The 27,446-nt window shown below is 40.6% G+C and overlaps 1 protein-coding gene across 1 annotated transcript; it reads right to left on the bottom strand.

Moving 5' to 3' along the window:
• Window positions 1-1,125: 1,125 nt before the first annotated feature.
• Window positions 1,126-24,115, bottom strand: LOC311501812 (CMP-N-acetylneuraminate-beta-galactosamide-alpha-2,3-sialyltransferase 1-like; the record flags this gene model as incomplete). Its single annotated transcript, XM_084563836.1, has 6 exons — window positions 1,126-1,495; window positions 1,728-1,847; window positions 4,096-4,141; window positions 7,505-7,684; window positions 20,531-20,724; window positions 23,831-24,115. The coding sequence occupies 6 exons, from the start codon at window positions 24,113-24,115 to the stop codon at window positions 1,322-1,324; spliced, it is 999 nt and encodes a 332-aa protein (XP_084419962.1). The 3' UTR covers window positions 1,126-1,321.
• Window positions 24,116-27,446: the final 3,331 nt, after the last annotated feature.

The following is a 27,446-nucleotide window of genomic DNA, read 5'->3' as shown; positions in this document are numbered from 1 at the left end:
ATGCCATTAGATATTCAGGTATTTAGTCATAAACCAAAGTATCAGACAAATTAGATTAGTGCTTGATGAAAATTTAAGCAATCACCACAGTTGTCCTGTATTTTTAGCCTGGGAGCTAGCCCAAACTTCCCCTGCCCACCCCATTTTTGTGTCAAAGTCAGAGTTTATGGGCGGGGAAAGTCGGTCTGGAGTCTCTCGGCTGGGAACTGATTATGCCCCAGCAAAGACCTGCCAGGATAGTCAAATCATTCGATTGTATGCATTATCATCCAATTGCACACAGAGGAATTTTTGTCTTTGTATCAGTTGAATCCCCATACTGAAATGCAGTGGGTTTGTTACCAGACTCATATTCTGATAAGACCTGAGTCTGACAACAACAGACTACTAAATTTCATTAGAATTCATCAAGTTTTGATATATCACTCAAAATCACAAATGTTGTGCAAATGATGGGACCAGAGGATAGGGGATCAGCAAGGTCATTCGGTCACATCTTCTGGGGACCATAAATTATTGATCTGATAGTTGTCAAGAGCCTCAGACATCAGTAGCGACCATCAGATGCATATTACCTTTGCCCTGGAGTCATTCTAACTGAATTACTACTGGTTATATAATGTTGGGAGGTTTTGGAGGTCCAGATTCTTCCAACTCAGGCTTATGACTTAAGTGCTTTTAAAAAAATAAGGCTATGACCTTGTGGGTATTCTGCAAATGTTACATTATAATGCTTTGGGGCTGATTTTGGGCTTGATTTAAATGTCCCTTTAGCCTAGTCCTACTGTATTTTACTGCCGCAATCAGACAAGCCAGCTGCAAGGAGCTCTGCAATTTGAGTAATTTATGTCAAAATCAGTCAGTGTGATGAAAAAAGAGCTGATTCTCTCTCACATCTGCAGTTGCTATAATATAAAACACCTTCACTGACACATCATTCATAAATACTATTTGGAGTGCAGTTCATAAGGTTTTGTTATGAAACGTCTAAAGTAAAATAAAAAAATCTTTTATGTTTGTTGGCTGTCAATTTGGACCGCTAGATTCTCTTACTGCATGAATGACAATCATCAATTCCACACAAATCCCTCTTCTCTCCAAGTCCATAAATCTGGTACGTTGTCTGACTGCTCTCAGCAGAGCCTGTTGTGAGGAAAACATGCAGGTGGCAAGCTTCAGGTGCCCATAATGCCCATCTCTGTTGTATAGAAATTTACAAATTTATGGATGGATCAAATTTATGAAAATATCTTTGGAAACAAACATTGAAGGCTGCTGGGGTTCATTTGATGGTCATCTCACTGCACATATAGGCTGGGTATCATCTGCCTTCGAAGATTTGGAGTTTGTGCTTGTGTGCCAGCAGCTGGGTGACATTATATTCATAATCTGCATCATGGACTCCAGTGTGTCGGAACGCCCCGGCCCCTGGGTTGTTCTCCCAGTAGTGGTGCCAGTTTCCATGCCGGTCTGCACCAAATCCAAACACATTGACCTGGAGCAGACAAGGTTAAAAAAAACATTTCATCAACACCATCATTGTGGGGCATCATCCACACAAGATGTATACACTTATTCATCTGTGGAGATTGTTTAGTTTTCACATCACTTCAGATCCAAGTGAGATATAAATCAAGACAAAAGACACCCTTTTAAAGCTGAATGAGAAATCTGAGTGGCCCCTTTGGACAAGGTCACATGTTACTTATTAGAGCAGCTCAACATACCTCATCACATATGTGGATAGCGAGCATCAGGCTGAGGAAGCCAGTTGAAGGATATCGCCCGTGACCCTCAAGCCAAGACTCATAGACGTATTTGAAAAATGTTGGATTGTAAATCAACACCTGCAAAAGATTTAGAGGAATTTTTACTCCTTTGTAATTCAGAAAAGAGGTTCAGCTCTGTTTCTGGATTGCTAGCATAATTTACATAAATAACCAGTGGCGGGCCGTGCATTTTCCACCTAGGCCTTCTCCTCTCACTAACTAATTCACTGCGGCTATGCACCAGCATCACATACGTCAAATCCAGCAGAAGCATCAATGTCGACCCAAAAAATGGCAAAAATAGACACAAAAGATGTAATTCATTTTAGTCACCAGCACTGAAGAAACAATTTAGAGTTCTCCTCAGAGCCTGTCAGCCAAGGGTAGCGCTCATAGTCCCTGTCGTGAAAGTTTTCCCGGCTGGGTCAGGCTAGCTAGCACCAGGATTGGGTGGCCTTTCCACACAATATCCAGGTTGTCCTTCAAAGTCTATGGTGAAAATGTCTTTCTAAGAAGATCTCCAACCACATCAATAGCCTCTCCTCCAGCTGCAGCTCTCTGACCCTCCAATCAGAGGACATGAAAACACTGACACTACTGTGGGCCACAGAGAAGGCCTTACAATATGAACTTGAAATGTGATTGGTTAAAGGAACGGGTCATCGTGAAGGCCCAGGCAGGTTTCTTTGACTCCAACGATACATGACAGCTGAAATATGATTGGATAAAAGCTCTAATATAAAGTTACACTGCCAGAGGCACCACAGCAGATAGACAAACAAGCCATAAAATGAAAAGAATAGGCTACTGGAAATAATTTAATAAGATTAATGAGAAAACATTAAAATGTAAGTTAGTGATTTTGATAAAGTTTAGTCCAAGCAGAGAAAGCTTTGCTGGCCCTGACGGCCCACCACTGGAAATAACACACCCTGGTGTTAAAAGGAACACCAGAAGGTTCTAGTTATTATAACATAAACATTAAATACAGTCAAAAGTGCAATGCGCTTTTTGGAAAAGTGTGGGACTGTTTTTAACTGGTTTGGGCTGGATGCCTTAGTTCAAATTAAGGAACTCTTTATGGTACAGCAACACCAACACTGGAAAGCTTTGGTACAAACTTAAACACATAAAAATCAAACTGTTATGTGTACCAAAAAAGTTTCAGGGCACTGAAGAGGCATTTCATGGAAAATTACCTCCTAAATCAACAATACCAAAAAAATTGTGTTTTCCTCCTGGGTATTGCTAAACTGACTAACCCCAGTGCCCACAGGAGCAACAGTTCTCAGCTGTACCATTAAAGAACCAGTGTGTGGAATTTAGTGACATCTAGTGGTGAGGCTGCAGATTGCAACTAACTGAATACCTCACCACTATTTTTCACGTGGGAGGTCCTATCATGGCTTCAACACAATGACTGCGTTTACATGGTCTTTAGTATCCCGATTTTGAGGCTTATCCCGGCTTTGAGCATATCCGGGATATGGTGTTTACATGGAACACAGAGAAACCCGGTTATTCATATCCCCGTATACATGATAAATACCAGTAACCCGTTTTCCGATCACTGTATCCTATCTGCGCATGCGTGTTTCACATCTTTTTCAATGTTTTCCAACGCGACCTAGCTTGTTCAACGGAGCGAGGTGGAAAACCAGCGTCACATAGCTTTTCCGCAACAGATTTGAATACATAAGCATTTCTGTGTTTTCTGCCATCTAAACACGTCGTTATGTTTAGTTCTTTCATTACTTTAAGGGAAAATTCTGTCTCTTCGTCGCTCCAAAAGTGAGAAGTTCTCGTTGCCGCCATGTTGTTTGTATATCTAGTGCGTCACTTGGCGTCACTCGCGCCTGCGCAGACAGTGGGCAGCCGTCAGAAATCGAGATAAGGTGTATACATGCTCCAGTATCCCGGCTTCTATCGGAGTACTCCAGGTAGCAAAACCGGGTTTCTTGAAATTGGGAAATGAGCATATCCCGATTTCTGAATTCGGGATATGGTGTTTACATGGACAAACACAAAAACGGGATACTTCAAAAACCCGATCAAAATCGTGATACTAAAGACCATGTAAACACGGTCAGTGACAAGCATCAGTATTCCTGCTACATTGCAAAAACCTCTCATTATAATCTCTAAGAATCTGGATGTGAGTAAATGATTCTGTCAATACAATTAGTATTGACTGGGTGACCACTGTTTTAGACAATCACATGTGAATGTAAGGTTCAGGTGTTTACATAGTGTTGATCAGGTAGGATGCAATACATATTCATTCAAGCGAAAGTAATGCGTGTTTAATAGATGTATGTATACTTACTTTATCTTTGTTTACCTTTATCCTGGACTTAACATGCATGTATGTTCTGTAACAAAAGACAACAGTGAGGGTTGAAATGAAATGTTTTAATAAGGCTTTAATAGTCAAAAATGGAACATGAAGTAATAATAAAAATAACTTCAACATATTAAACACAATTACAAAGTATGCACAGTGCTTTGACAGACAGACAAAAAAATACAATGCACAATAGAGAGCTAACAATGTGAAACAAGAACTAGGCAGATTAAAGCAGACTGATGAACAATTTAAGGGAAGAACTGTAAAAAAGAACTGACAAAAAAAATAAAAGCAATACAGTAAACTGATAATAAAAGCAGAAATATAGAAATGAGTTTTAAGAAATTATATTATAGAAGTCACTGACTCTGCAAGGCTTATCTCCCCTGGCATGTCGCTTCAAAGAAGAGAAGCCCTGATGTCAAAAGCACCTTTAGATTAGAAGTCTTGACCCACCTGAGGATCTACTGCTGCAAGGCTGGCTCATACAGGGTTAACATTTCTGGTATGTAGCTTGGGGCCAGAGCCAGACGTACTTAAAATGTGATCTGTAAAGTCTTAAAATCTATTCCGAAAAGAACAGGGAATCAATGGAGAGAATCCGAGAAGTGTTGCTCCCACATTCTTAACTAGTGGAGCACAGGATTTTAATCAGTGTCTAAAACTAAATTACTGTCGTCTTTCCTCGTTAGACATGTGTGAGGACAGCTATCACGAGCAGTGAAACATGCTCGATGTCTCTTCAGTACGGAGCTACAAGTGAAGACATGGAATAATTTAAATAGAGGCGTGTGCAGCATCTGTGAGGTGGTCACATTTAGTTTGCATATGAAAAGTGTCTTCAAAAGACCCTTCAGTGGATTCACACGCAAGCAGGCTGACATGCAAAAATTGAGTGTAAATCATTTTCATGATGAAAGAAGCAAAAAAGGTTCATGTAAATTCCACACTGTGCCTGTGCTCATGTGAGCATGGATGGCATACCAACGACTGAATTGTGAAAGTAATTACATGGTAGACAAATGTGCCTAATTAAAAAAAAGGTTTATCAAGGATACTGTCTCTGCTGCAGTGCAGTGTGTCTCATTAAAATTCAAATAACATACAGGTTTTTTTTATTTTTTTGGTGAATCTCTATGAAAACGTCATAGTGTGCAACAGGTGACAGCACGTGCAGAATTAGCAGTTTTGTATAAAGAAGTAATTGAATTTCAAGGGTGGTACTGCTCAAAGTCAGGAATGTGAATGCAGTAGTATTGTACGAACGTGGATAAGCAATAATCGGCTCAGTGTCCAATCCATGCAGTCCTGTCCTTTAATAGAGCCCCGCTTTATTTAACAAGACTAGAAAATGTAACAAAATAATTCACAGCAGCCCTTTAAAATCAAATGGCTGCTAATTCTGACAATAAAGTGAAATTTATTGATGCCAAATGATTGCTTTGGCAGAGCTGGAAGACACATTTATAGGCAACATTGTTTGGATAATTCCACCATCTAACGTGTTGGCGTGATTGAGTTATTTGCAGTGGCTTCATTTTATCTCCTAGATGTCCAGTAATCAAGTTAATGACTACAGGTCACTGAGAGCGAAGCAGCTGAAGGAGAAATTTACTGGAAGACATAAACTGAGTGATTACCCATGTTGTGGCAACGTGACAAATAGCAACACTGAGCGACTGTGATTGTTATGACAATCTGGTATCTGAAGAGTGTAAATGAGCAGACACAGCAGGCATGATAATGAATTCGCAGCTTTCACATTTCCAGGCCAGTGAAAATTCTTGAGCTCTGATTTCAGTGACGTGAAAAATGAAGCATGTTTGTTTCTTTGGTGGCACGATTAACCATTATCTGGGGTTTGGTGTACAATCTGCACACGGTTTTATTTTTTACCCACTGTCTGTATACAAAGGCGGACAACCCTCACTTATGCCTTACATAGAGCGGCTTTATGCTATCTGGCTCCAACTAACCTGCAGATAATTCAAAAATCACCCGTGTTCAGTTGTCAAAAAATGATTTAACTAGCCACAGAGACCAACCCCAACATTTATATCATACTGTTTACTGTTTATTTAAGAAAGGGACAGTGCAATTTCGCAGAACACATGATTACACATGGTTAAAAAAGCCAGAATTAGCCAGAAGGCTAATTTTCATCTATAGTCCCCTGGCCATGATGTAAAAAAGGCTATAAGAAGCATACAATATAATACAAAATACATATACAAACACTTACTGTACAATTAAGAAACAATACAACATGACATTTTATCATAGCATCAAAACATCACAGCATCACAACAGGCTTATCTTTTAGTGTTGGCAGCTGTAGGTGTTGATAAGCCACATTTTCAATTTTTTTGTAAAGGCCTTGTATGTTGTGAGCTGTTTAACCTCCTCAGGTACATGTTGCAAACATGTTTATTTCTGCTGTAAACGTTGACATACTGTATTAACATGAGGACTGACTCGCTTTCATTCAGCCTCGTGTGGCCACTTTAAGAACTGCAGCTTTTGGAAATTGGATATTTGCTCCTTTGGTCAAGCTTTGCAGCTTCTTTTGACTCTCTGTGTTGGTGATCTCTTTAAAGCAAAGGGTTTTTTTTGTGTTGTAAGCCAGCAGGTTTTGGAGTGGTGGTGTTAGTGATAGAAGTCTCTGGCCATTAATGGCTTCGTTAGAGTACAATTTGTTATAGGAAAAATAGGATATAAACACCAATGCCTCAACCAGATCAGTCATGTGAGTTTCAGGTGGGCTCCTAATGAAATCCTAACTCCCCACCAGTCATCTAGAACTGAAGAAGACACTTGGATGTGTGGTGAACTGTCTTCAAGAAAGTCCAATTGGCTTTGTTTCAGCTTTGTTTTTTGGATATACGTACCATCAGGAGCTGTTAGTGAAGTCACAGGGTAAATGAAAAAGAAGTGCGTGCAGCAACCGTGAGGTGATCACATTCAGTTTGCATATGAAAAGTTTCCCTTAAAATATATTGTATACTGCAGTGATGTCACACGTGCAAGCAGGCTGATATGCAAAAAGTGAGACTGTATAATTTTCATGGTTAAAGAAGCCATTGCAGATCCTGAGCATAGTGTTGTGACGAGTGAAAACTAGACCCTCCCTATGCGTTTGCATCTGCTCAACATTAGCTCTCTCTTCAAGCTGAGTTTTAAGACTTTGAAGGCAGAAACCAGCGCTGACGCCTCATCCCCCTATAGCCCCAAAACACATTCCAAATTTAATACTGTCCAATTTGCCATAACAACCGCAGTTGTGTTGTAATTCCCAGTGGAATCAACACCTTTTACACTGAGCGCCATCATTTAATTCATTGTAAATATCAAAACAACTGCAGCTTTAATATTTAATAAGAGCACTTACTTTTTAACAGTACCAGTGGACAGAGCACTGGTAATCCACTGCAGGTCCAGAGTCTTGAAAGGGACCAGAACCAGACTGGTGGTATTGTCCAGGTCTTTGGCACTTTCTGGATACATGAGATGATGAGTTGTTCTAGCGCCCACATCCTGCTCGAAGCCAGCAGTGATAGCCCGGTTCATTCTGCAGGGGCCAAGGAAGAGGAAGAGGAAGATGAAGAAGAAGAGGAAGGTTTTTGTTACTTGTTACTTGTCTGACATTCTCATTTCCCATTTCTTGAGTTATTTTTCCATCTTCATTTTTCTTCTTGAACAGTTCAAGTTGAGCGCTGTTTAACACACATGTTACAAAGATGCAAAACATTTGGCTTTTGTTACACTAATCCCTATAATCAAATGAAAGCTGCTGCTGTACCGGACCATGTGTTTAATTTGAAAGATTCCAAGATTTCAGTCAAACCACATGGCAGTAAGGCATGCACAGATGACCATGATCACGACTACAAAAAAAGAAAGAGCGCAGAAAGACTAAAGAGGGAGAAAAACAAAGAAAAAAGTCTTGCCTCTGAATATCTTTGGACATCCTAACAGCAATTCAGAGAAATCCAGTATCCATTAAAAGCTCAACAATTACTGCCTGGCAAACTGGGCGATGCCTCCCTGTTATTATGTCCAACAATCCTCTCAAACCAGGGCAGTAATTGGCGGGAACATAGTTTGACAGAGGCAGTTGCTTTCGGTCAACACCAGGAAGTGACAGAGGAGAAAAAATTCATGAAGCTGACCCCTCGTGTGACTAGCATCGCCTTTTTGAGCGCCCTGGTCTGAGCAATATCATCTTCCTCATTATGGAGTCTGGAATGACAGCTACATAGCAACTTGACATTTTCAGCCCAAGCCTGTCAGGACTCAGAAACGACCTCCTGCAAGGAGCATTTGAGGCTGGTTATAGTCGATGAAAATTCTTTGGCTATTTCTCGAAACATTGGAGCATATACTGTAAGATGCAGCTTCCCTGATTAAAAGAATTGACCATGAGTCTGCATATTTGGAAATAACTCCATATCTAAAAGAGAGTTTTGTGCAAATACAACTAAAACGAATGACTTGTAACCACCTATAGTTATAATAATATGGTTGTACAATATTTCACTACTTAAGTAATTTCTATTTACTTCTGTAGACCAGACTGCAGTTGCCTTAGGCAGTTAGGGATTCTTATGAAGGTATTATGACTTAAGTTCAGGAACAAGACCACAACCTATGTCATTCTATTTCCTGTGCCTATCTATAAAACTGTGTCCTAACCCTCTCCCCCTCTGTTCGTCACAGCTCTCAACCCCCACCGTCCCCATCCCTCTGTTTTCTTTTCTTCCTCTTCCATCTTTCATTACAGGAATCAGGGAACAAAGAACCAAAGCCTTCTGAAATGTGGCCCCACCCTGAGTCTCACTCCCTGGGTTCCTCTGCATCTAAAGACCGTCATCCATCTATGTATTCCACCCCTCTCATCCCCTTTCCTTGACCCCATCCATTTTCCCTAACGTCCTGTCTACCAATAAACTTCCTCACATCAATTAAGGCATGGTCTGCGTTAGTGAACTACTTATATTCCTCCCTCTTAGACTAGAGTCTGCTAAGGACACACTCCACATAGTGTTTCGCCACTGGCAAAATCGACACATTTACACAGCACTGCACATGTGTTAAGTATTGAAGCCTTTTAAGTTTATTTGGAAAATGTGTTAGATTCTAACATGGTGACAAGTCCAGCACAGTAAAGTCACTCTCATTTAACTCAGTTTTGGTCTCCACCGACTTTAGTCTAGACTAGTCGACTTGTTGACTTAACTGCTGTGCCATGACGCATTAACCATAATGTTGACTAGTCACTGATCACATGACAATAACAACATGGACGCCTGCAAGAAGACAGATGAGGAGCCCAGAGGGTCATTGCAGCAAACTATCAGCGGTTCATCAAGTGCGTGGAAATACTAATTTAAGATAAAACCCATTCTACTGTGACATGCAGAATATGTAAGACCTGAAATACAACAAAAGAACTACAGCAGTGCACACTCATTTGAAAGAAGCAACTGTCTAAATCCTCTCAACAGCAGTCAGTTAACAACTTCACAAAAACTCCCTGCAGTAACAGAGAGAAGGAGGCTGCAAATCAACAATTTGCTGGTGAATTGTGTTGTCAAAGTTATCAGACCTTTAACTGCAGTACATGGAAAGGGCTTTTCTGTTTTTGTTTTTGTTTTTTTAACCTGGCTACACCATCCTATTTTACAACTTGCTGTGGAGTGCTATTAAATGTTACTGATTGTTGCTGAGTCGCAGCCTGTTTTTATACAGGCTATACATATCTACAGCGCACACTATGTAGCACATGAGCTGTCATCCCCATATAGATTTAATTGCTGAAAAGCATTACTTTCTACTGACCTTTAATTAAAAAAAAATGTCCGCTAAAATGTCAGGTGGTGATTTCAAGCATAAACCAGAAAAGCTGAGACATGAGTGCATTAGCAGGTTGAAAAGTGAACTAAAAAATGAAGCCCCTAAATTGAAAGTGGATGAAAAAGTGGATGAAAAAAGAGACATGATGCAGATCAGCAGTGAAAACGCAGAATGCTAGTTGCTCCCAGAGCACAGTGTTCTCTCACAAGCAATAAAGCTGTCGACTATGTAAAGTGTCAACATTGTGCTGATTATTACAAGCTTGCATCATAAGCTGTTGCATTTAAGTCAAATGAACTGTGTTACTTTATGTACAAAGCTCATGAATAGAGTTCAGTTCACTTAAAACCAAGAGATCAAAAGCTACCGGTTTACTCTAAATAAACACTCAACGGTTGTTGGGTGTTCCTTTTGTTGCTTTGTGGAGGCTCATCTGAACCAAACCAGCTTCAAGGTTCTGACTGTGCTTAAACCGTAATGGATAGACAACAAGAAGCATTGACAAGGTGATTTACAGAAAAAAGTAATTTCTGACAGGACTACATTGGAGGATTTATTCCTTAACGCTAAGAGACACACCTGGGAATTTTGAAACTGCTCAACAAGTGGAATCTTGCCGTCAAGGCCAGATGAAAATGTATGGCAATGAGGGCCAAGGAGAGCCAAGGCCATATCATGTCAAATAGCAGAATGGGAAGACTTCATCACTCCAGCAGCACATTCAGAGATATTCTTCAGCTGCACCACATTACTTACTGTCATGGTAACATTGTACATGTAACATTAGCTTTTAGCTCTTAGCTCTTAATTCACACCTCTGCTATTATGTAGGCCGATGGGAGACAACAGGAAGCAAGATTAGGTTATAATGGAACTTAATGTTCTTTTCCTGACACTCGACAGGAAAACATCAATAGACGCCGCATTATCTTTTTCTTTTTTCATTTCCCCAAGAGCCAAACTCTATCTCATTTAACACCAAACACAATAGCTGAAAGACACCGTCAGGGTGCTTTTCTATTATTTTCTCTTCCATTTCAATAACAACTGCACAAAATTGCTTTTGAATAAAAGAAGAAACACTTATTCATTTTTTTTCTTCGCTTTTTTATATCTCGATGTATTTTCAACCAGACAGAAGATTTACTTTTAACATCGGCCTGTGAATGCTGCTGAGGCTGTTCATAATATCAGATGGACAGCGCAAAAAACATCAATGGCTTCACTTCAGACAGCAAAAGAACATGCATTAATGAAACATCTCTGAATGAGATAGTAAATTAATTGTTTATTAGGCTTTATAAGGTCAGTGTTGCCATTGCTGAGTCATCCTTGGGCGATTGCTGGGTCTGAGTTTAATGTTGCAGCACACCCGATTCAATGGATTATTGGCGGTTCTGGGTTTATCTATTCCACTGACGGCTCTCTGTGGCTGAGTATTTACAGCTAAAATACACCCATTGGTTACAACATTAAAACTACTCCATGGTGAAGTGAATAACACTGACCGCACAGTTTTATCGCAATGTTATGTTCTGCTGGCAAACCCTGGACAAGAAAGTGTATAAGCCACATACACATTGTTAGAGACCAAGCACATCCCTTCAGGGAAGCAGCTTCATACAGCAAGATCTTACACGCCACCATAGTGCAACAACTGATATCACTGAGCAGGCGTCGGGGAAACTTGCCAAAATGTTGACCGCACCTCTAAACTCTCCACGTCCCCATCTGATCTGATGCAGCAGTAGCAGCAGTGACATCCACACGCCCACAACAATAAATTGCTAAACAACTGATTAGTAAATATGCAATAAACAAATGAATGAGACTGAGATTATCACTAGCTTGGAAGCCAGAACAACTTCCCTACCCTTCCCTAGCCTGTTGTTAAACTCATTATCTGATTGCTGTTGGGTTGAATTTGTTTACAACCAAATGACTGTCACCTGAGAAGCGAGCTTTTTGGAAACCACTGTTGCATCAGTAAAAGATAATAAAGGACAAACACTGTCACACCCTGTTCCTCCTATTGGTGTAGGACTATTCAGTGGCGTGCAGAGGCATTTTTTTCCCCCTGCATCAGTTGAAATCTACCCCAAAATTAAATCCTCACCTGTTACCAGACTGCTAGGAATTGAGTCTTGCTACACTGACTACATTATTACTGTCTTGCAGTGAAACTGTTTTAAGCTTGAAACAATATCAAGATCATACGGATTTGGGCCAGACGTTTAGCCTGTAGTCAGACTGGGACTGAAATCTCACACCGGTGCAGTTTTTTCTCTCTGGGTTGCCCTTCTTCTTTTATGAAAAGTGAGAAAAAGAGACGGTGATGCTGTTGAATGATTAATGACACCTTTAATGTCAAGGCTGTTTGCCTGCCAGCAGGTTGTTAGACATTATTTTTCTAATTATCATTCATTTCTACTCAAAATGCTCAAAGCCAGGAACCCCGGTGTTCCGTAACGCGGCCCCATGCTTCAAGGTGCAGCCAGATCATGGCGCGTGTAATAACCAACTAACACGTTAAAGGTCAACGGTGTTTCGGTGCTGTCTCAATTCTCTGCATGCTCGCCGGTCTGCTGCTCTTAGCACACTTCTCCTTTGTAAGCCGGAGTGTGTGTACATTTTCAAACCGCCTGTGCACTTCCAACTGGCTAATAACCACGATGAGGAGGGAACACTGTGTACATTTTTATCAGACGAGCAAAGCAGTGGGGCCAGAATGGAGCAACATTTGAAGTGATGTAAAGGAACCCCAGGTGTGGGTTTTAAAGCCTGAGGCTTTGCAATTAGCAGGATGAATATTAAAGTTGCACTCGACTCAAGGTTACTTGGTGAGCGGTGTGGGACTGCCTGTTTGTTTGCTACAGATGGCTTGCAGTTGTCCTGGAACCACACCTGACTTTCACCTGCCTCCTTGTGGTCTGGGGAAATACAAGAAGTCCAGCCCTTTGGACCACAAGACCCAGAGAAAGGCTGTCTAATATACTGTGAGCTTTGCAGGTGAGTAGCGGGATGTTACAATCAATTCTCGTCAGTCATCGTTTAGTTCTCTACCAGATAACAGAGTAGGAAGGGCAACAACAATGAACGTCCTTTCTGGACGGACACACACCTGCACAAGCCTCACTGTGCCTTACCTCGTGTCGTTTGTTAAAGGAACTCTCACCAAATAATGAGCTCTCAGACTTGTGATTTTGTCACACTTGTTAGGCATTCATTCAGTGAGACTTGACAGCAGTTGTGTTTGCAGTTTTAGCTGAAAATTTGGATTCACTTTGCTCGGGTTTAACTTAAGTATGGTAAGCTATGTGCTTGTTTCTATAATTTTAGTCACATATATAATAATAATTCATATATTGCTATCAGATTATGAGATCACATCTTGCCAGGTTGCAAGGTATACAGCTGTGACCCAGCCACCAGCGTCCTATGAGGAACTTCTGGATCTACAGGCACACTGACCTTTTTAATCTATGGTGTCAAAACCAAGAAGCAATGGTTATTTCATTCATTTGTTTGTTCAAAAATGATATGTGCTTTTCATGCACACATTTTCTATGCAAAGACAACAAGAACCGTCCACTGACATGCTAATGACCTAGCTAGCTCCTCAGAGTGCTTGCTAGCTTGTTATGTTTAGCCAGTGACGATGGTTGGTGCAATCATCCACCAAGTGCTTGCTGTTTTCCAGTGAGGTTTTTGCAGATGGTTCTATCTGGTTCTTCTATGGGGGGCGACTGTGGTGCTACATAAAAACAAGACAATTTACCATTCTAAAGCAGTTCACGGTGCAGGCGAGCAGCTTCATCAAAATAAGTTTGATACAAACATTTAAATAAAATGAAGGTAAAGTAATGTCAGCAAATTGCCTGTAATCTAGGTCAGCAATTAGACATTTGATAGATGTTCCTGAGCTCCTAACAGTGCCCTGGTGGCATCAATTTATAGCACAGGTAGCACAAAATAGTAATCAAGCCTCTGAGCTCCATTGTTCTTTGTATCACCATAGCAATGAGGTGCACTGGGCAAAGCACAGGAATGATTGCAGTGTGAATTGAGTGCAGCTGAAATTGGAGCCTTTATTATAAATGTTTGTAATGATGGATCTTTGAAAACCTTGCTCTCTTTGTGCCGTGATAATAACAATAATGAGGAGGAGGAATAATACAAAAAAATAAAATAAAAAAAAATAAAATGCACTTTCAATACTGTTTGAGCTTTCGGGCACTGATTACCAACACAAAGTACACGGTATCTGTCCTCAAACAGAGCTGGTTGTTGAATAAGAGGCACTTGCATGCTTGCATGCAGTGTCCTGGTCAATCGTTGGCAGCCAGGAACATATAGTTATGCTAATAACGTTCTTGCTGAGAAAGGAAAAACTTCATTTTATTATAAACAAGTTTAAAGAGCATCATTACTGGTTGAGAGGTGGACTCAGAAGCCACCTCAAGCTAGAGAGCTTCAGCGTCACTTCAGTGAAAATCCTGGTTTTAAAAGCAATTTCCAACAGGGATTTTGAGACGCAAATGCGATGTGCCTACCTATTACATCTCCTGGCTCAAAGATCCATCTTAATGAAGTTATTTGTGAGGGCTTACATCATGGTGTAGAATATAAGCTTGACTGATCCCCAATTCAGCAGAGTAAATATAAATGATGAGACAATCATACATCCAAGACAGCCTGCTTCTTTTCACATGAAATATGCTCAGAGTATGCAGAGGAACTGAGAGGATGTGATTGCAGATATTCTCTGCACAAAAGTGCTCAGAGCGGTTTTGGAAAAATACATATCCCCATTTGTCTCAATTTGGGCAAAAACAACATCTGGACAGAGTGTTGTCCTCGAGTATGTTACCCACACCTTAGGGTGTTACACCACTTGTTCCTGTGACCTTCTGGCTTTGCACCAAGGCTAGATATTCTCTTTTTTTTGCTTCCTCCATCTCCACTGTGTTGCATTATTTAACAGTCTAATTTATGTCTACTGTGTTATCCATGTAAGTATTTGTTTTCATTGCACTTGATTTGAGACCACCATCTGCCAGGCCAGATTTGTTTGCTATTTGGTCCAAATTGTTCTTCCTTATCTCTGCTGTGTGTCTGAGCAACAGGAGAGATGAAGTGTTAATCCCCTATCTGTGAGTTTAAAGTTCCAAGTTTAATTTTCACATTCACCAGATAAAATCATTGACTTTGTGCTGAAAATGTAGTTCTTATCTGCGTTCAGGCACAAACTGAAAGTCGGTATAGTGGTTTGCACGTTTCTCAAAGATAAGGGGTCCAATAAATATGTTTTTAGTGGCAACGAGTGTCGTAGAAGACACAGAATTTGATCAACTAGTGTGTCCATGGTTTATATATTCCATTCTGTCAGAGGCAGATATAAAAGCTTCTTTTATGATTCATATTTGTTTTTCCACAGCAATCTGCTGAGCAAACAGGGGGCTTTGGCTGATAGGCAGGCGTCATTCGATAATCATAATGGTCTGTGAAGAAGGCTTTTGAGGATCTGGGTTAATTGCAGTGTGGATATCTGAATTGTCTTTCAGTCTGCTCACGCTCACTGCACGGCGTTCCCATTACATTCAAAACTTTCACTTCAAAAATGCCAGTCATTCGCTCGCAGCCTCTTCCACAACATTAACTGTCAGTCAGTTCTTTCTGTGCAGAAACAATCTCGGGATACTTACTAGATAACTCAAAGGCCGACTGTAAAATGATTTCAAGTTGTACAATATGCAGATAAAAACTCAAGGAATAGCACTTCTTTGGTAATTTGCATATTCCACGCCTGCAGGCTTTGAGTCAGTCAAGACACAAGTTCATATTCTTAACAAAACCACTTATATTCCACACCTTAGTGTGCATCTGCTTGTTCCTCAATATTTAGGGTGACCTTTCCGAAGAGCACCGCAGCTTCCAACCAAGCATGACTCCAAATGTGATGCTCCGGCAGAGTAAATAAAACAAAAGACAAAAAACAGCCTATTTCCAAAGCTGGCTTCTGCAGAAAACTCTGCTGCTAATAGAAACGTAATAACTCTTGTCCCTGTCATCTGATAATTGAATTGGTAGACAATACCATGCTGCTGTCACAGCGGGGGCTGCTGGAGGAGATAAGTGCAGTAATGTAGCTTTATAAAGAGGCACCACGTCACAGCAGGTTGACAAAGCCAAGCTGGGATAAATTAAGAGTCGTGCAAGAATACTGGGTGTAATTTGTTTTTGCATATTTAGACAGTGTTTGTGGTTACTCTCTTGGTAGGAGCTTTGTGTCAGCCACATCATTATGAAGCCCATTTGTTGTACATCTTAACACAATATATACAACTTAACTCACACCACTCACAAAATCAGTCTCTTTCTCTTTTAAAGCAAACATTTGTTTCACAGACCCTATTGTATCTACCAGATTTAGTTTTTGATGTTAATGGGGAATAACTTGTATTTATATAGCTCACATACATAAACACATGCACACACCAACACCAAGCACTCGGAGCAACTCAGGGTTCAGTGTCTTGCTCAATGGCACTTCCACATGGAGGGCCATATACCAAACCACAAACCCTCTGGTTTGTGGACAACCCGCTCTACCTGCTGAGACACAACCACAAATTAACAAATTAACATTAAAGTTCTCCAATTTTGGGTCTGAGCCCAGCACATGTAACTCACACATTCTTCTGCCGAACCTCACATTCGCACAACACTCACTACACTGTGTAGTTTATAATATTGTGCAAGATCTGGGAACAGTGAATGCACCCCCTCATGCGATCCAAAATGAATAGAGACTGTGGTGCAACGTCTAGAACAGAGAATAGAACAGAATATCCTTTATTGTCATTTCAGATCACAGGTTGCACAGTGCAGTAAGATTTGGTTTTCAGCTCTGCAAGACGCACTGTATAAACAGTAAAAACTGTATAAAATATATATTATAATCTGAATATCAGTCAGAATGGAGCTGAACTGAATGAAATAAATATGAATGAAAATAGAAATAGGACTGTGGAATAGAACAGGGGTTCCCAAACTTTTCCATGCCAAGGCCCCCCAGACAGCATTAGCTTCTGGCCGAGGACCCCCTTTGCAAACCCACAGACAATGCTACAAAATATGTGAAGAAACATCAACTTTTACAATTTTTTTTTCTTACTTTTATTCACTATTCAGTAACTATTACATTCGTTTAGCATAAGTGCTGCCCCGTATTTTCTGATTTTAGTTGGCTAGGAGTTCTTAGGTTTTTTTGCAGCAGTGTCCTGCACAGCGGGGCTGTTGGTCTGTTCTGTCTCTTGATATATTAATAATGAATCATATATGATATATATCACTTTGAAAACCACTGGAATAGAATATATGGTGATGGAATACACAGTTATGTGTGAAAGTTGTCATCCAGTCTAGATATAGGTTATGTACATAGCAGCAGCTAATACTTAGCAGTGAGAAAAAACCTATCTCACCTATGCACCTGAGATTAAAGAAAAAGGAAGTCCGACTCCGCTACCTCCATCTCAATAAAGTTAGCATCATTTTCACGTTTCTTTTTATAAATCGACTGCTATGCATTAATTTGACAATTATCATGACTCACAAGAACAACCATAACCCTAATTTACATCCAACTTTACTCGCTGTGGTGACTTTGTGCTGCGTCACAGACGTATCCGCTTTAGAATTTCATTATTCAAAAAGCCCCGGAGCTTAATGTTGTCTAACACGAGCGGATGCAATACTTCTTTCATGACTCAAATCTATTTTATCTCTGCAATCGGCCAACAAACAAGAGGCTTTAGCCGATAAGCCAAAGATGGTTCAATGTGCAAAATGGACTATAAAGCAGGCTTATAAAGAAGGAGCTGGGTGAATTGCATTATGGATATTTGAACTGCATTATTTTTCACTGTGTGTCACTGCGTTCCCCTTATATTTTTCCACTGATATCCTATTATTGGTGTTTAAAACATGTAAGTCAAAATGAGAGGAAGAATCTTCTTCAGAATTGTTAAATAACACACTGAGAGCGATTCAAGGGAATATGACGTTGCTCTTTAGTAATGTGCGTTTTCACTCCTGCAGCGTTCAACTCACTTAGCATATCACTACATACAGAGTCATGCTGGCAATTCAGCCTGTATCAACAAAGTCTGAATGGGAATCTTTGTTTATCCTGATCTTGATGCCAGCAGTTTTGCAGCTTTGCCAATTCATACCCAATTTGTGTGACTGATAACAGAGACAGACAGGCACCGCTGACGTTTCCTCCTGCCCTAAGGCACAAGTTTGACATTTGAATATTCAAACGTGCAAACTTCTACTACTAACCCTGTTAATAAAATGTCTTTTGATTTGTTGAGATAATGTTTATCAAGGATAGAACAGTGACGTGAGTATTAAACTCCAGGACACAGCAGAAACAAATGTCCAAGGGGGGGTGAGGTGTTTTGTACGTCAGTCATCTCGAACCTGAGATTTTAACGTGTCCACATGCATTTTGATATACCACTTGTGATCACATTCACAGTTAGGTTCATGCATGTTTGGACAGTAACAGCTGCTCAACAAAGCATATTTGCATTATACATGAATAAATGGGGGAACGATTTAGGAAATGCTACCATTTGAATCCATTTTCAGGAGCTGAATAATGACTGTTTTCTAGGCCAGGTGTGGAATATTCCTTCATTATTTCTTCATCCATTAGGCAGACACATTATCCAGAGTTGTCTCCAATTGTGACATTTGCATTTGGAAACTGCTGCTGTGATTTAAGAATATGTGTTCAAAGGAGCTCTCAGTGGAAGTCAAACAGGCCACCCTGAGGCTGCAAGAACGAAGCAAATACATCGGAGAGATAGCAGGAACACTACAGTTGCCAAATCAACTGTACAACAGTACGTTCTGAGAAAAAAAAACAAAAAAGGATGCACTGGTCAGCTCTGCAGAATAAAAGGGCCTGGCTGTCCACAGATGACAACAGTGGTGGATGATCTCGGGGTCAGATCATACTTTGCCAAAAGCAAACGAAAAAAAACAACAACACTTTTTTGCACAGATGAAACTAAAATAAACCCGCACCAGAATGATGAGAAGAAAAACACTATTTGAAAAGACACGACATCATCTATGAAACACGGTGGAGGCAGCGTGATGCCTGAGCATGCATGGCTCGAAATGGCTCTGGGTCACTCATGTTTATTGATGATGCGACGGAAGACAGAAGCAGCTGGATGAATTCTCAGGTGAATGGGGATGTGCTGTCTGCTCCGATTCAGACAAACCAAGCAAAGTTGATTGGACAGGAAATGGGAAACAATTTTACATGTCTGAATGTCTGGCATACACAACACTGTGGTGGTGGTGGTTTGTTTTGCACCATTGCCCCTGGAAAGTTTTTTTTTCAGTTTTTTGTTTATGTTATTCTACCTGAGCAAATGATATTAAAAAGCTCTCCAGGTAAGGAACAGCCAGTGTAGTGTCGTAGAGCAAAATGCATGAGGCAAGAGCCTACTTATGCAGAGGACGTCAGATGAGTAGGCCTTCAGTCCTTCAGTGTTGGTAGGACATGCGTAGGCACAGATTACCAGAAGCGCAGCATGTCAACAGGCAAGGCAAGGAACTGCTCGGAAGTTATCTCTCTGGGGTGAAAAAGAAAAAGAAAGAGGAAGAGGAGAAGCGAAGCAAGACAGTGGAAAGTAAAGCAGATAATGAGGATTCATTATAATACCAAATAGCGGAATGGCTTAACTACGGGGGAGAGATTTGAATAAAATCAGTTAACTTACTGGGTAACTCTCTGGGACCAAATCTCGTGTGGACATTTTTGCCTGGGGCCACGAATGACTCTAGGATTGACTCTACAGCCTTCTAATATGGCCGGAGCGATCAGATCTCAGTGTGTCCTCAAGGCATGTTCACACCTATACTTGGACCTGTACAATTCAGATCAGCCAAGAAGCATTTTAATGCCCGATGTGATCAGAGCCCAGAAAGCCTGGCTCCATTCACACCATGCCCTTATTCCTTCCGGCCTCTTTATTGTGGAACCCCGGATACATTTTGATGTGATCAGTGCTGATAAAGTACATTTTGCAAGTTTTTTCCACTGTTCAGTTGACAGAAATCTATGCTGAAAGTTGAACAGACTGAAGGAAAAATGTTGAAGATGTACTGAGCCTTATCAAATGTGAATATCTGCTGGTAATAGACTACTGAGCACAAGCAGTGAGGCAATTCAAACAAACCTACAGGTTAACCAAATGTGGAAGAAAGTTAGATGAGTACATCTATTCTATATTTCTATAATGCCATATCTATATATAGAGGTGTGTCTTAAGGTGTCTCCAATAAAATAATTCCAAGAATAATCAGAGAGACCAAAGAGCAAAGAAGCACTAACTATAATTTTAACCCAAATAACATACATGTAGAAGAATTTTATTCTCAGTGAAGAAATCTGTTAATAACACAGTAAATGGCAAGGGTGTGCAACTGTGTTATTCCAAAAATCCGACCACAGATATAAGTGCTGACTGACCTTATGATGAAATCACTGGCGTCGATGAGCCTGCCGTACCGGGACCCCTTCAGGTTCCCAGAGTTCCCCACCACAGCGCAGATCCTGCAGCGCCTGGGGCTGGCGTCCATGTAAAGCACCTCATCGGGGACGACTTGGAACAGCTCCTCCACCACTTCAGAGAAGTTGGCTGGCTGCCTCACTGGCTGCAACCGCTGGTGACACACAGCACAGACAGGCCTCAGAGAGAGCGCCACAGCTCCGGGGCCACTTTAAGTAGAAGTGATTGAACAAGTGCAATGGAGCTCGAGACACCGAGCGCGTTTGCGAAATAACCTCGGGGGCGGCTTAGCTCAGTCTGCGGGGACTCTTTGGGCCTGGCCTTATTCTGGTGGCTTTGAACTCGGAGCGACAGCACATAAACGTGGGAACATGTGTGCTTTGTGTGCTATTACATATTGTGCCGTGGCAGGCTGAAACACAGAGCAGATACAGAATGTTCTGCAACGGCCTCACGAGTGTCAGTGCATGAGTTTTAGTGACTCATGGTCTAGAATTTATTTGTGGAGACATTTCCACCAAGTAAAAACTATTTTTTTCATGGCAGACATGTTGACCTGTCACAGTAGGGAAAGCTCAGGTGTGTTAAATGAAGTTAACAAGTTAACTGAGGTTGAGGAACAGGGCCATGCCTCAACCATTCCCCTAATTATCTACACCCAGTACCTATAACCCACCCTTCCTCACCCTTCCCTCTCATCCATTCATCCTCCTCCCCAAGTACCCCACCCACTTGTCCTTTCATCTCTTCATCCTCCTACGCTTTCCTACCCTTACCCAACTCCTTCCCTTTCCCTCTTCTTTTCAGGCACCATCTGGGTTCCATAACTTGCTCAGGCAGACAGAATCCCAATGTCTCCGGCCACTCACCCCAAGGAGCCTAAGAAGACGATCCGCTCATCCATCCTCTCCCTCCCTCCCTCTGTATCTCTTTTCATTAAACTTGTTAACTGTCATTGTTTTGGCGTGGCCCTCGGACTGAGCTAGCATGCACAAAATAAAGACAATGCAGCCATCGACGGTATTCCCTGATATTACTTACAGAGTACAGATTTTTATCACTATATAGTAATATTCTAGTATTCTTTTCATTACCAGCCATGAAAAGAAAATAGACTGCTCCTCTGATGAGAACCTTTTCTTTACCAGATTTACATAAAGCCATGTAACGCCTAAGCTTTGACAGCACATTGGGAGAAAGAGCCTTGGTGCACCTGGAGGTCATGCCCTTGCCTTGCAGCGGTGCAGTCCAAACCATCTGGCCGGTCTACTGCTGATAAGTGACACTTGCCTCATCAAGTGCTCTGTGAGAAGCTTTAACTGAAATGAGTAGTGACAGGAGGCAACCTTGCAGTAATTTTTCTATTCTTGCCTCTAATTGGACATGGTGTGAGGTGAATGTGGGAATACCTAAGGCGCTGGCTGCCTTCCAGACGTAGGTAGGATAATTGTGTGACATAAATTTTGTGAATAGGCTTTTTCTAATTTACAGAGCTGCACTAATAATGGGGTGCGTGGTAAGTACGGTATATATTGGTTTGATGGAATTAAATCAAGACTGGCATGTAATCAGTTATATGGCTGCCATGAATTCTATTTTACAAGAAAGTGGATTTATACATGAAATCCTCCATGAAACACTTTAAGAGCTGTTCTATTTTACAAGCCCGGGTTGATATTTTAAGTTTGTTTTATGATCCTCCGCGGATGACATGCTAAATTTAGACGGCATTAGAAGCATTAAGATGTATCCAGTGGAGCCAAGATGGAGTTACATAGAAAGAAATGTCACCAAATAACAAGAAGAAAAAAATGGCTTTCCTGTCACTCCCAAGAATACAAGGGTTTATCTCTCAAGCTATTTAACAGTGACACTGAGCTATCACACAGGTGACAAAATCCATCTTTGAAGAGGCAGAGATAAGAAATAATCTGCTGACTGCAGTGTCAGACAGCAATGTTCAAGTAAAAATTTAAGTACATCTAGTCTGGCTTGCTTACTTTCAAGTCATGTATTTACAAGATGCAGACTTCAATAAATTGCAAATACAGTTAAAAAGAAAGTAACAGATCTGGCCAGGTTAATGTGTAATGTCTACTTTGTTTCAAGTACAGACAGAATCAAACAGGAACAAATGATATGATGAGGATGATCCATGGGCTGATGTGTTCTTGATCATAGGGTTTGAGTATGCCTGCTACGTAGACAAAGCCTTCACTAATCATGTTTCTAAAGCCTACTTGGGACTTGACGCTTTTTAGCTACAATATCTTTGGAGTATAGCAGCTTGTTACAGAGCGGGCAGCATGCACTAGCCCACAGCCGGAGTTTGTCCAAGCGCAGTGGGCAGACACAGGATTTTTACAAATTTGTAATGTTTCCTAGGAGTTTAACGCCATCTGCGTGTCCTTGCGCTGTACTCGTTTCGTGATGAATTGTGAAGTGGATAATGGCAAATCTCTTCGCGCAGCCTCTTCTCGAAACAAGCTGTTTTTTAGTGGATGTGCTGTTGGCAAATTTTAGGGATCTGGACTGAGTTGGGCAGATGATGAAATGTACAGCAAAAATAAAAAATAAAGTATGCTTAATTAAAGGGTTGCTGGCAGCCATATTTGGCAAACTTTGAAGAGGGCCATGCTTCGTATATGCTAAGCTAAGCTAATGGCCTGATGGATTCATTCCTATTCTAGTACAAACAATCAGTCCAATCAATAATCTTATTAATAACTCCAGCAAGAAAATCAATAAGTATATACCTTTTATTTCTTCTTTTCTTTTTTTGGTAACTAAACTAGACATCACGGTTGTCTAAATCAGGGCAAATGCTCTGCCAGACATACCATCTGACTGAGACTGATTTCAGGGAGTGATCCTAAGTGGGTGAAGTGGTTTGATATCAATTATGCACTCAAGTTATGACAGAGAGCGTTTCCCTTTGTCTACAGATTTAGGAGAGACGGTGAGAAAAATAACTACCAACTCCACATCCTCCATCTCGCTTCTTAAATGTGAACAAATTGTGCGTGGGAGTTTGCTTCACAACTTGATCCTGCTAAAGATTCCTTGGATTTGAAACAATCAATGTGGTGAAAAACAAACGCTTCTTGGGAGCATTACAGCAGAGTGTGATCTCTGTTCTTTATTCATGATCTTTTCTTTTCAGCACCTCATCTGCTGCCAGAAGCTGAACATGCATGTTCTTTTCCAATCCTCTGCAGGATTGCATTGCAAATCCTGTAAACACATCCTCTTAATCTTACCTGCCACCACTTATAGGTCTCATCAGAGAGGACGCTGTTCTCCCTGTTCATCAGAGGGTGGACGGACTGATTGAAGTGCTCTGCGAACCACGGGTCATTCTCCAACTCTGCTATGCACTGCTGACAGGCGCATAGCCCTTTGGAAAGGAAGCTGTCCGACAGGCGGGATGCGTACTCGAAGAAGTAGAGTGAAGGAGCTTGGAAAGTGTACAGGAATGTTGTAAATGTAATGACACAAAACAGGAGAGCAAAAATCCTTTCTTTCTTCCGCCTGGTCAGCAACATGTCGTCACAGTCAAAAAATCAGTCAGTGGGAACATTTGGGATGGCAACGGACAAAAATAGCATCATGACAAATCTAGAGTCCCAAAGGTATGAGAAAAAAATCAGCCCCGCTGACCACAGAGCACAATGGGCTCAGATATATCACTGATGTCGAATGCACAGACCCCACTGTTCCTCTTTTCCAGACTTCTCAGGATTTGGTTCATAAACGTCCTTAATGAAACCCATCAAAGGAAGTTAAATCCACGGTGGTTCTGACAGCTTAATGGCTCCTGGTTAATCAGATTTGGTAAGTTTTACTGACTGCTCAGATGGTGACTCTGTGAGGTCAGTGACTGATACGCCGTTCAGTCTTTAATGATCCACCTAGAAGGCAAACAAAGGGACATTTTTGTAAGGGAAAAGCAAACAGCCCAAAACACGGATACTGTTGAATTTTAACCCTCATGCTGCGTTCATTTCATGTTAAACAATTTTGTGTTCCTGGTCAAAAATGATGCACGATTAAGACTTGTCATAAAAACAGTAATAATACATACATTATGACTACTTCTTGTGTCATTTTTTTTCATCAACTTAAGTTCTGGTGAATGATACAAGTTTTGAACCTCTATTGGTTATTTATGGCCTGCATGCATCATTGATCTGAGCATCTGAGGAATGTTGTAAATGAAACAATCAGATGAAACAAACACACCTCCTCCTCTCATGCATCCTCGTTGTCAGTTTCCTGACATCTCTCCTTCTCTCTAGAGTGGCAAACAAATATATACCTCCACTGCTAGCTGGACCACATCCACTGCTAGCTGGATCACCTCCACTGCTAGCTGGACTAACACCACTGATGCTACCTGGACCACCACCACCACTGCTAGCCAGGCTAACACCACAGCTAGCTGGACCACCAACAATAGCCAGACCACCACCAACGGTAGCCGGATCACGACCAACCACCAACGCTCGCCGGATCACATCAACACTTGCCGGACCACCACCATGCTTAGCAGAGGCACAGTCAAATGTGCACACTATGGGAATATCCACTGGTGAGTGTTGTACATCACTTCTTTCACCCACTTCTCAAGTAAGAATAATAAACAGAACTAGAAATCCGGTGCTAAGAAGACACAGATCTCCAAAGATTTGTCATACCCTAAACCAGGTCAGAACAATTTGGGATCCACAAGCCAAACCAAAGGGGCTATTGGGCCGACATTTAAATATACGTAGTATGGCACCTAAATGTGAAGAGCTGGAACATCTACTCTGCAACTCCAACATTGACTTTCTCGGTTTTTCTGAAACATGGCTGACACCTTCCTCATCAGATGCTGCAATATCTACACCTGAGTATAATGTGTACAGGAATGACAGGACAAATGGCAGGAGTCGAGGTGTTCTATTGTACGTCAAAAGCACCTTAAAATGTAAACAGATTGAATGCCCAGAAGACATCCAACTTGAATGTGTTGGTGTGAATAGCTCGCTCTCAACTGCTATGTCATTTACCTTAATTTGTGTATATCGTAAACCAACTACTAAGTTGGATTTTTATGATAAACTAAAATGTCTTCTCAACCATTGTGATTTACACCAGTGTTTTTCAACCTTTTTTGAGCCAAGATACATTTTTTTCATTGAAAAAATCACAAGGCACACCACCAACCGAAAATGTTAAAATGAAACTCTGTAGCCTATATTAACAATATAAAGTCATTCTTGTCAAAGTGTCTTGAATAGGAATCAAATAAACACAAAGAAAAAAGTCTTATATATATATACACACACTTGACAATGGCATACTATTTGCAGAAAATAATCAATTCGTTTTCAAAAAAAGTTTTTTAGATCAATTAGGTGAAATTGGATAATTTCTCACGACACACCTGACGATCTCTCACGGCACACGAGTGTGCCACGGCACAGTGGTTGAAAAACACTGATTTACACAAATAGATAATAATGGTCGGTGATTTAAATATAAGCTGAAATGAAAAAAAGACCAGAAAAAAATCTTAAACAAGTTACTGACCATTTTAATCTCAAACAGTTAATAGAACAGCCTACTCGGATAACCTCACGTTCAACTATATGACTGGGTTATCGGATCACAGTGCCATCTTTTTTTCAAGGAAGCTCACAAAAAAAACGTCTTTATGATTCACATAGACCCACAGTTTTTTGCTGTACAATTCCAAAATATCAAATGCAAAATTTGGAAGCAGCTCTGCAAAGGACTGAGTGAAACATTAGAAAGCAAGGACATAGAGATTTCCAGCAAGTTGTAGAGTAATGTTAAACTTCACCAGAAAGGGGAACCAACATAAGAAAAAAGGAAATTCATCACCTTGGTTAAATGATGAATGCAGGAAAATAATGCAGGACCGAGATGAAAAATCATTGAAAACTGGTCTCACTATAGATAGACAAAAAATCACATTTTTAAGAAATAAAGTAACTCAAAGTCTGCAAAAGGCTAAAGCAAAATTCTTCATGGATATAACTGTCGAAGCAAAGGGAAATGCCAAAAAGATCTGGCAAAATCTTAATAAATCTTAATAAATTAATTGGTAAAGAAATGAAAGACTCAAACAAAAATATTGAGCTGAAAATTAACAGTGCAATGGTAACTAATCCAACTGTCCAAGTTAATGAATTTAACAGTTTTTTTCCATAACTCAGTCAGGGAGATAACAGAAATGTTTCCACCATCTATTCTTGCTGCCCGACCTATTAATCCTGCACAGCCTGCTATCACCAATAACATGCAGTGTTGGGAGGGTTACTTTTAAAATGTATTCCCCTAAAAGATTACTGATTACCTGTCCTAAAATGTAGCCTGTAATGTATTCCCTTGGATTACTCAAGTAATGTATTCTAAATACTTTTGGATTACTTTTAGCTCACTTCAAAATCGTCTAGCTGTGTGTGTTTACCTGGGACACTGAACTCATGCTTTAGAGAACGATCTAATTACTGTCTTCAGAAAAAAAAGTTATGCAGGTACACAAAACACAATTTAAAGAAATTTTTAAGAAAAACGGCATCCAAGAGTCAATAGTCTTCAATTTCCTTTATTACCTTTATTAATTTCCACAGCTCAGAAATGAGGAAAATTAAGCATCGCTGCTTTAACAAGCAGGTGTATAACGAAGCAAAAACATGCTTTGAATGTGCATAAAATAAAAATTGTAAATTGCATTGAGAACAATACAGGGTGCTATCATGCACTTCATGAACTCACAGCAAACACATTATGCATGGTCAAAAGGTGATGTTTTGTCAATGCGCTGCATCAGTCTTCCTGCACATGGGCGTTTTCCCACCACTG

This window comes from Chelon labrosus, assembly GCF_963514085.1.
Source record: "Chelon labrosus genome assembly, chromosome: 16".
NCBI lineage: Eukaryota > Metazoa > Chordata > Actinopteri > Mugiliformes > Mugilidae > Chelon > Chelon labrosus.
This window is presented reverse-complemented; position numbering and strand designations above follow the sequence as displayed.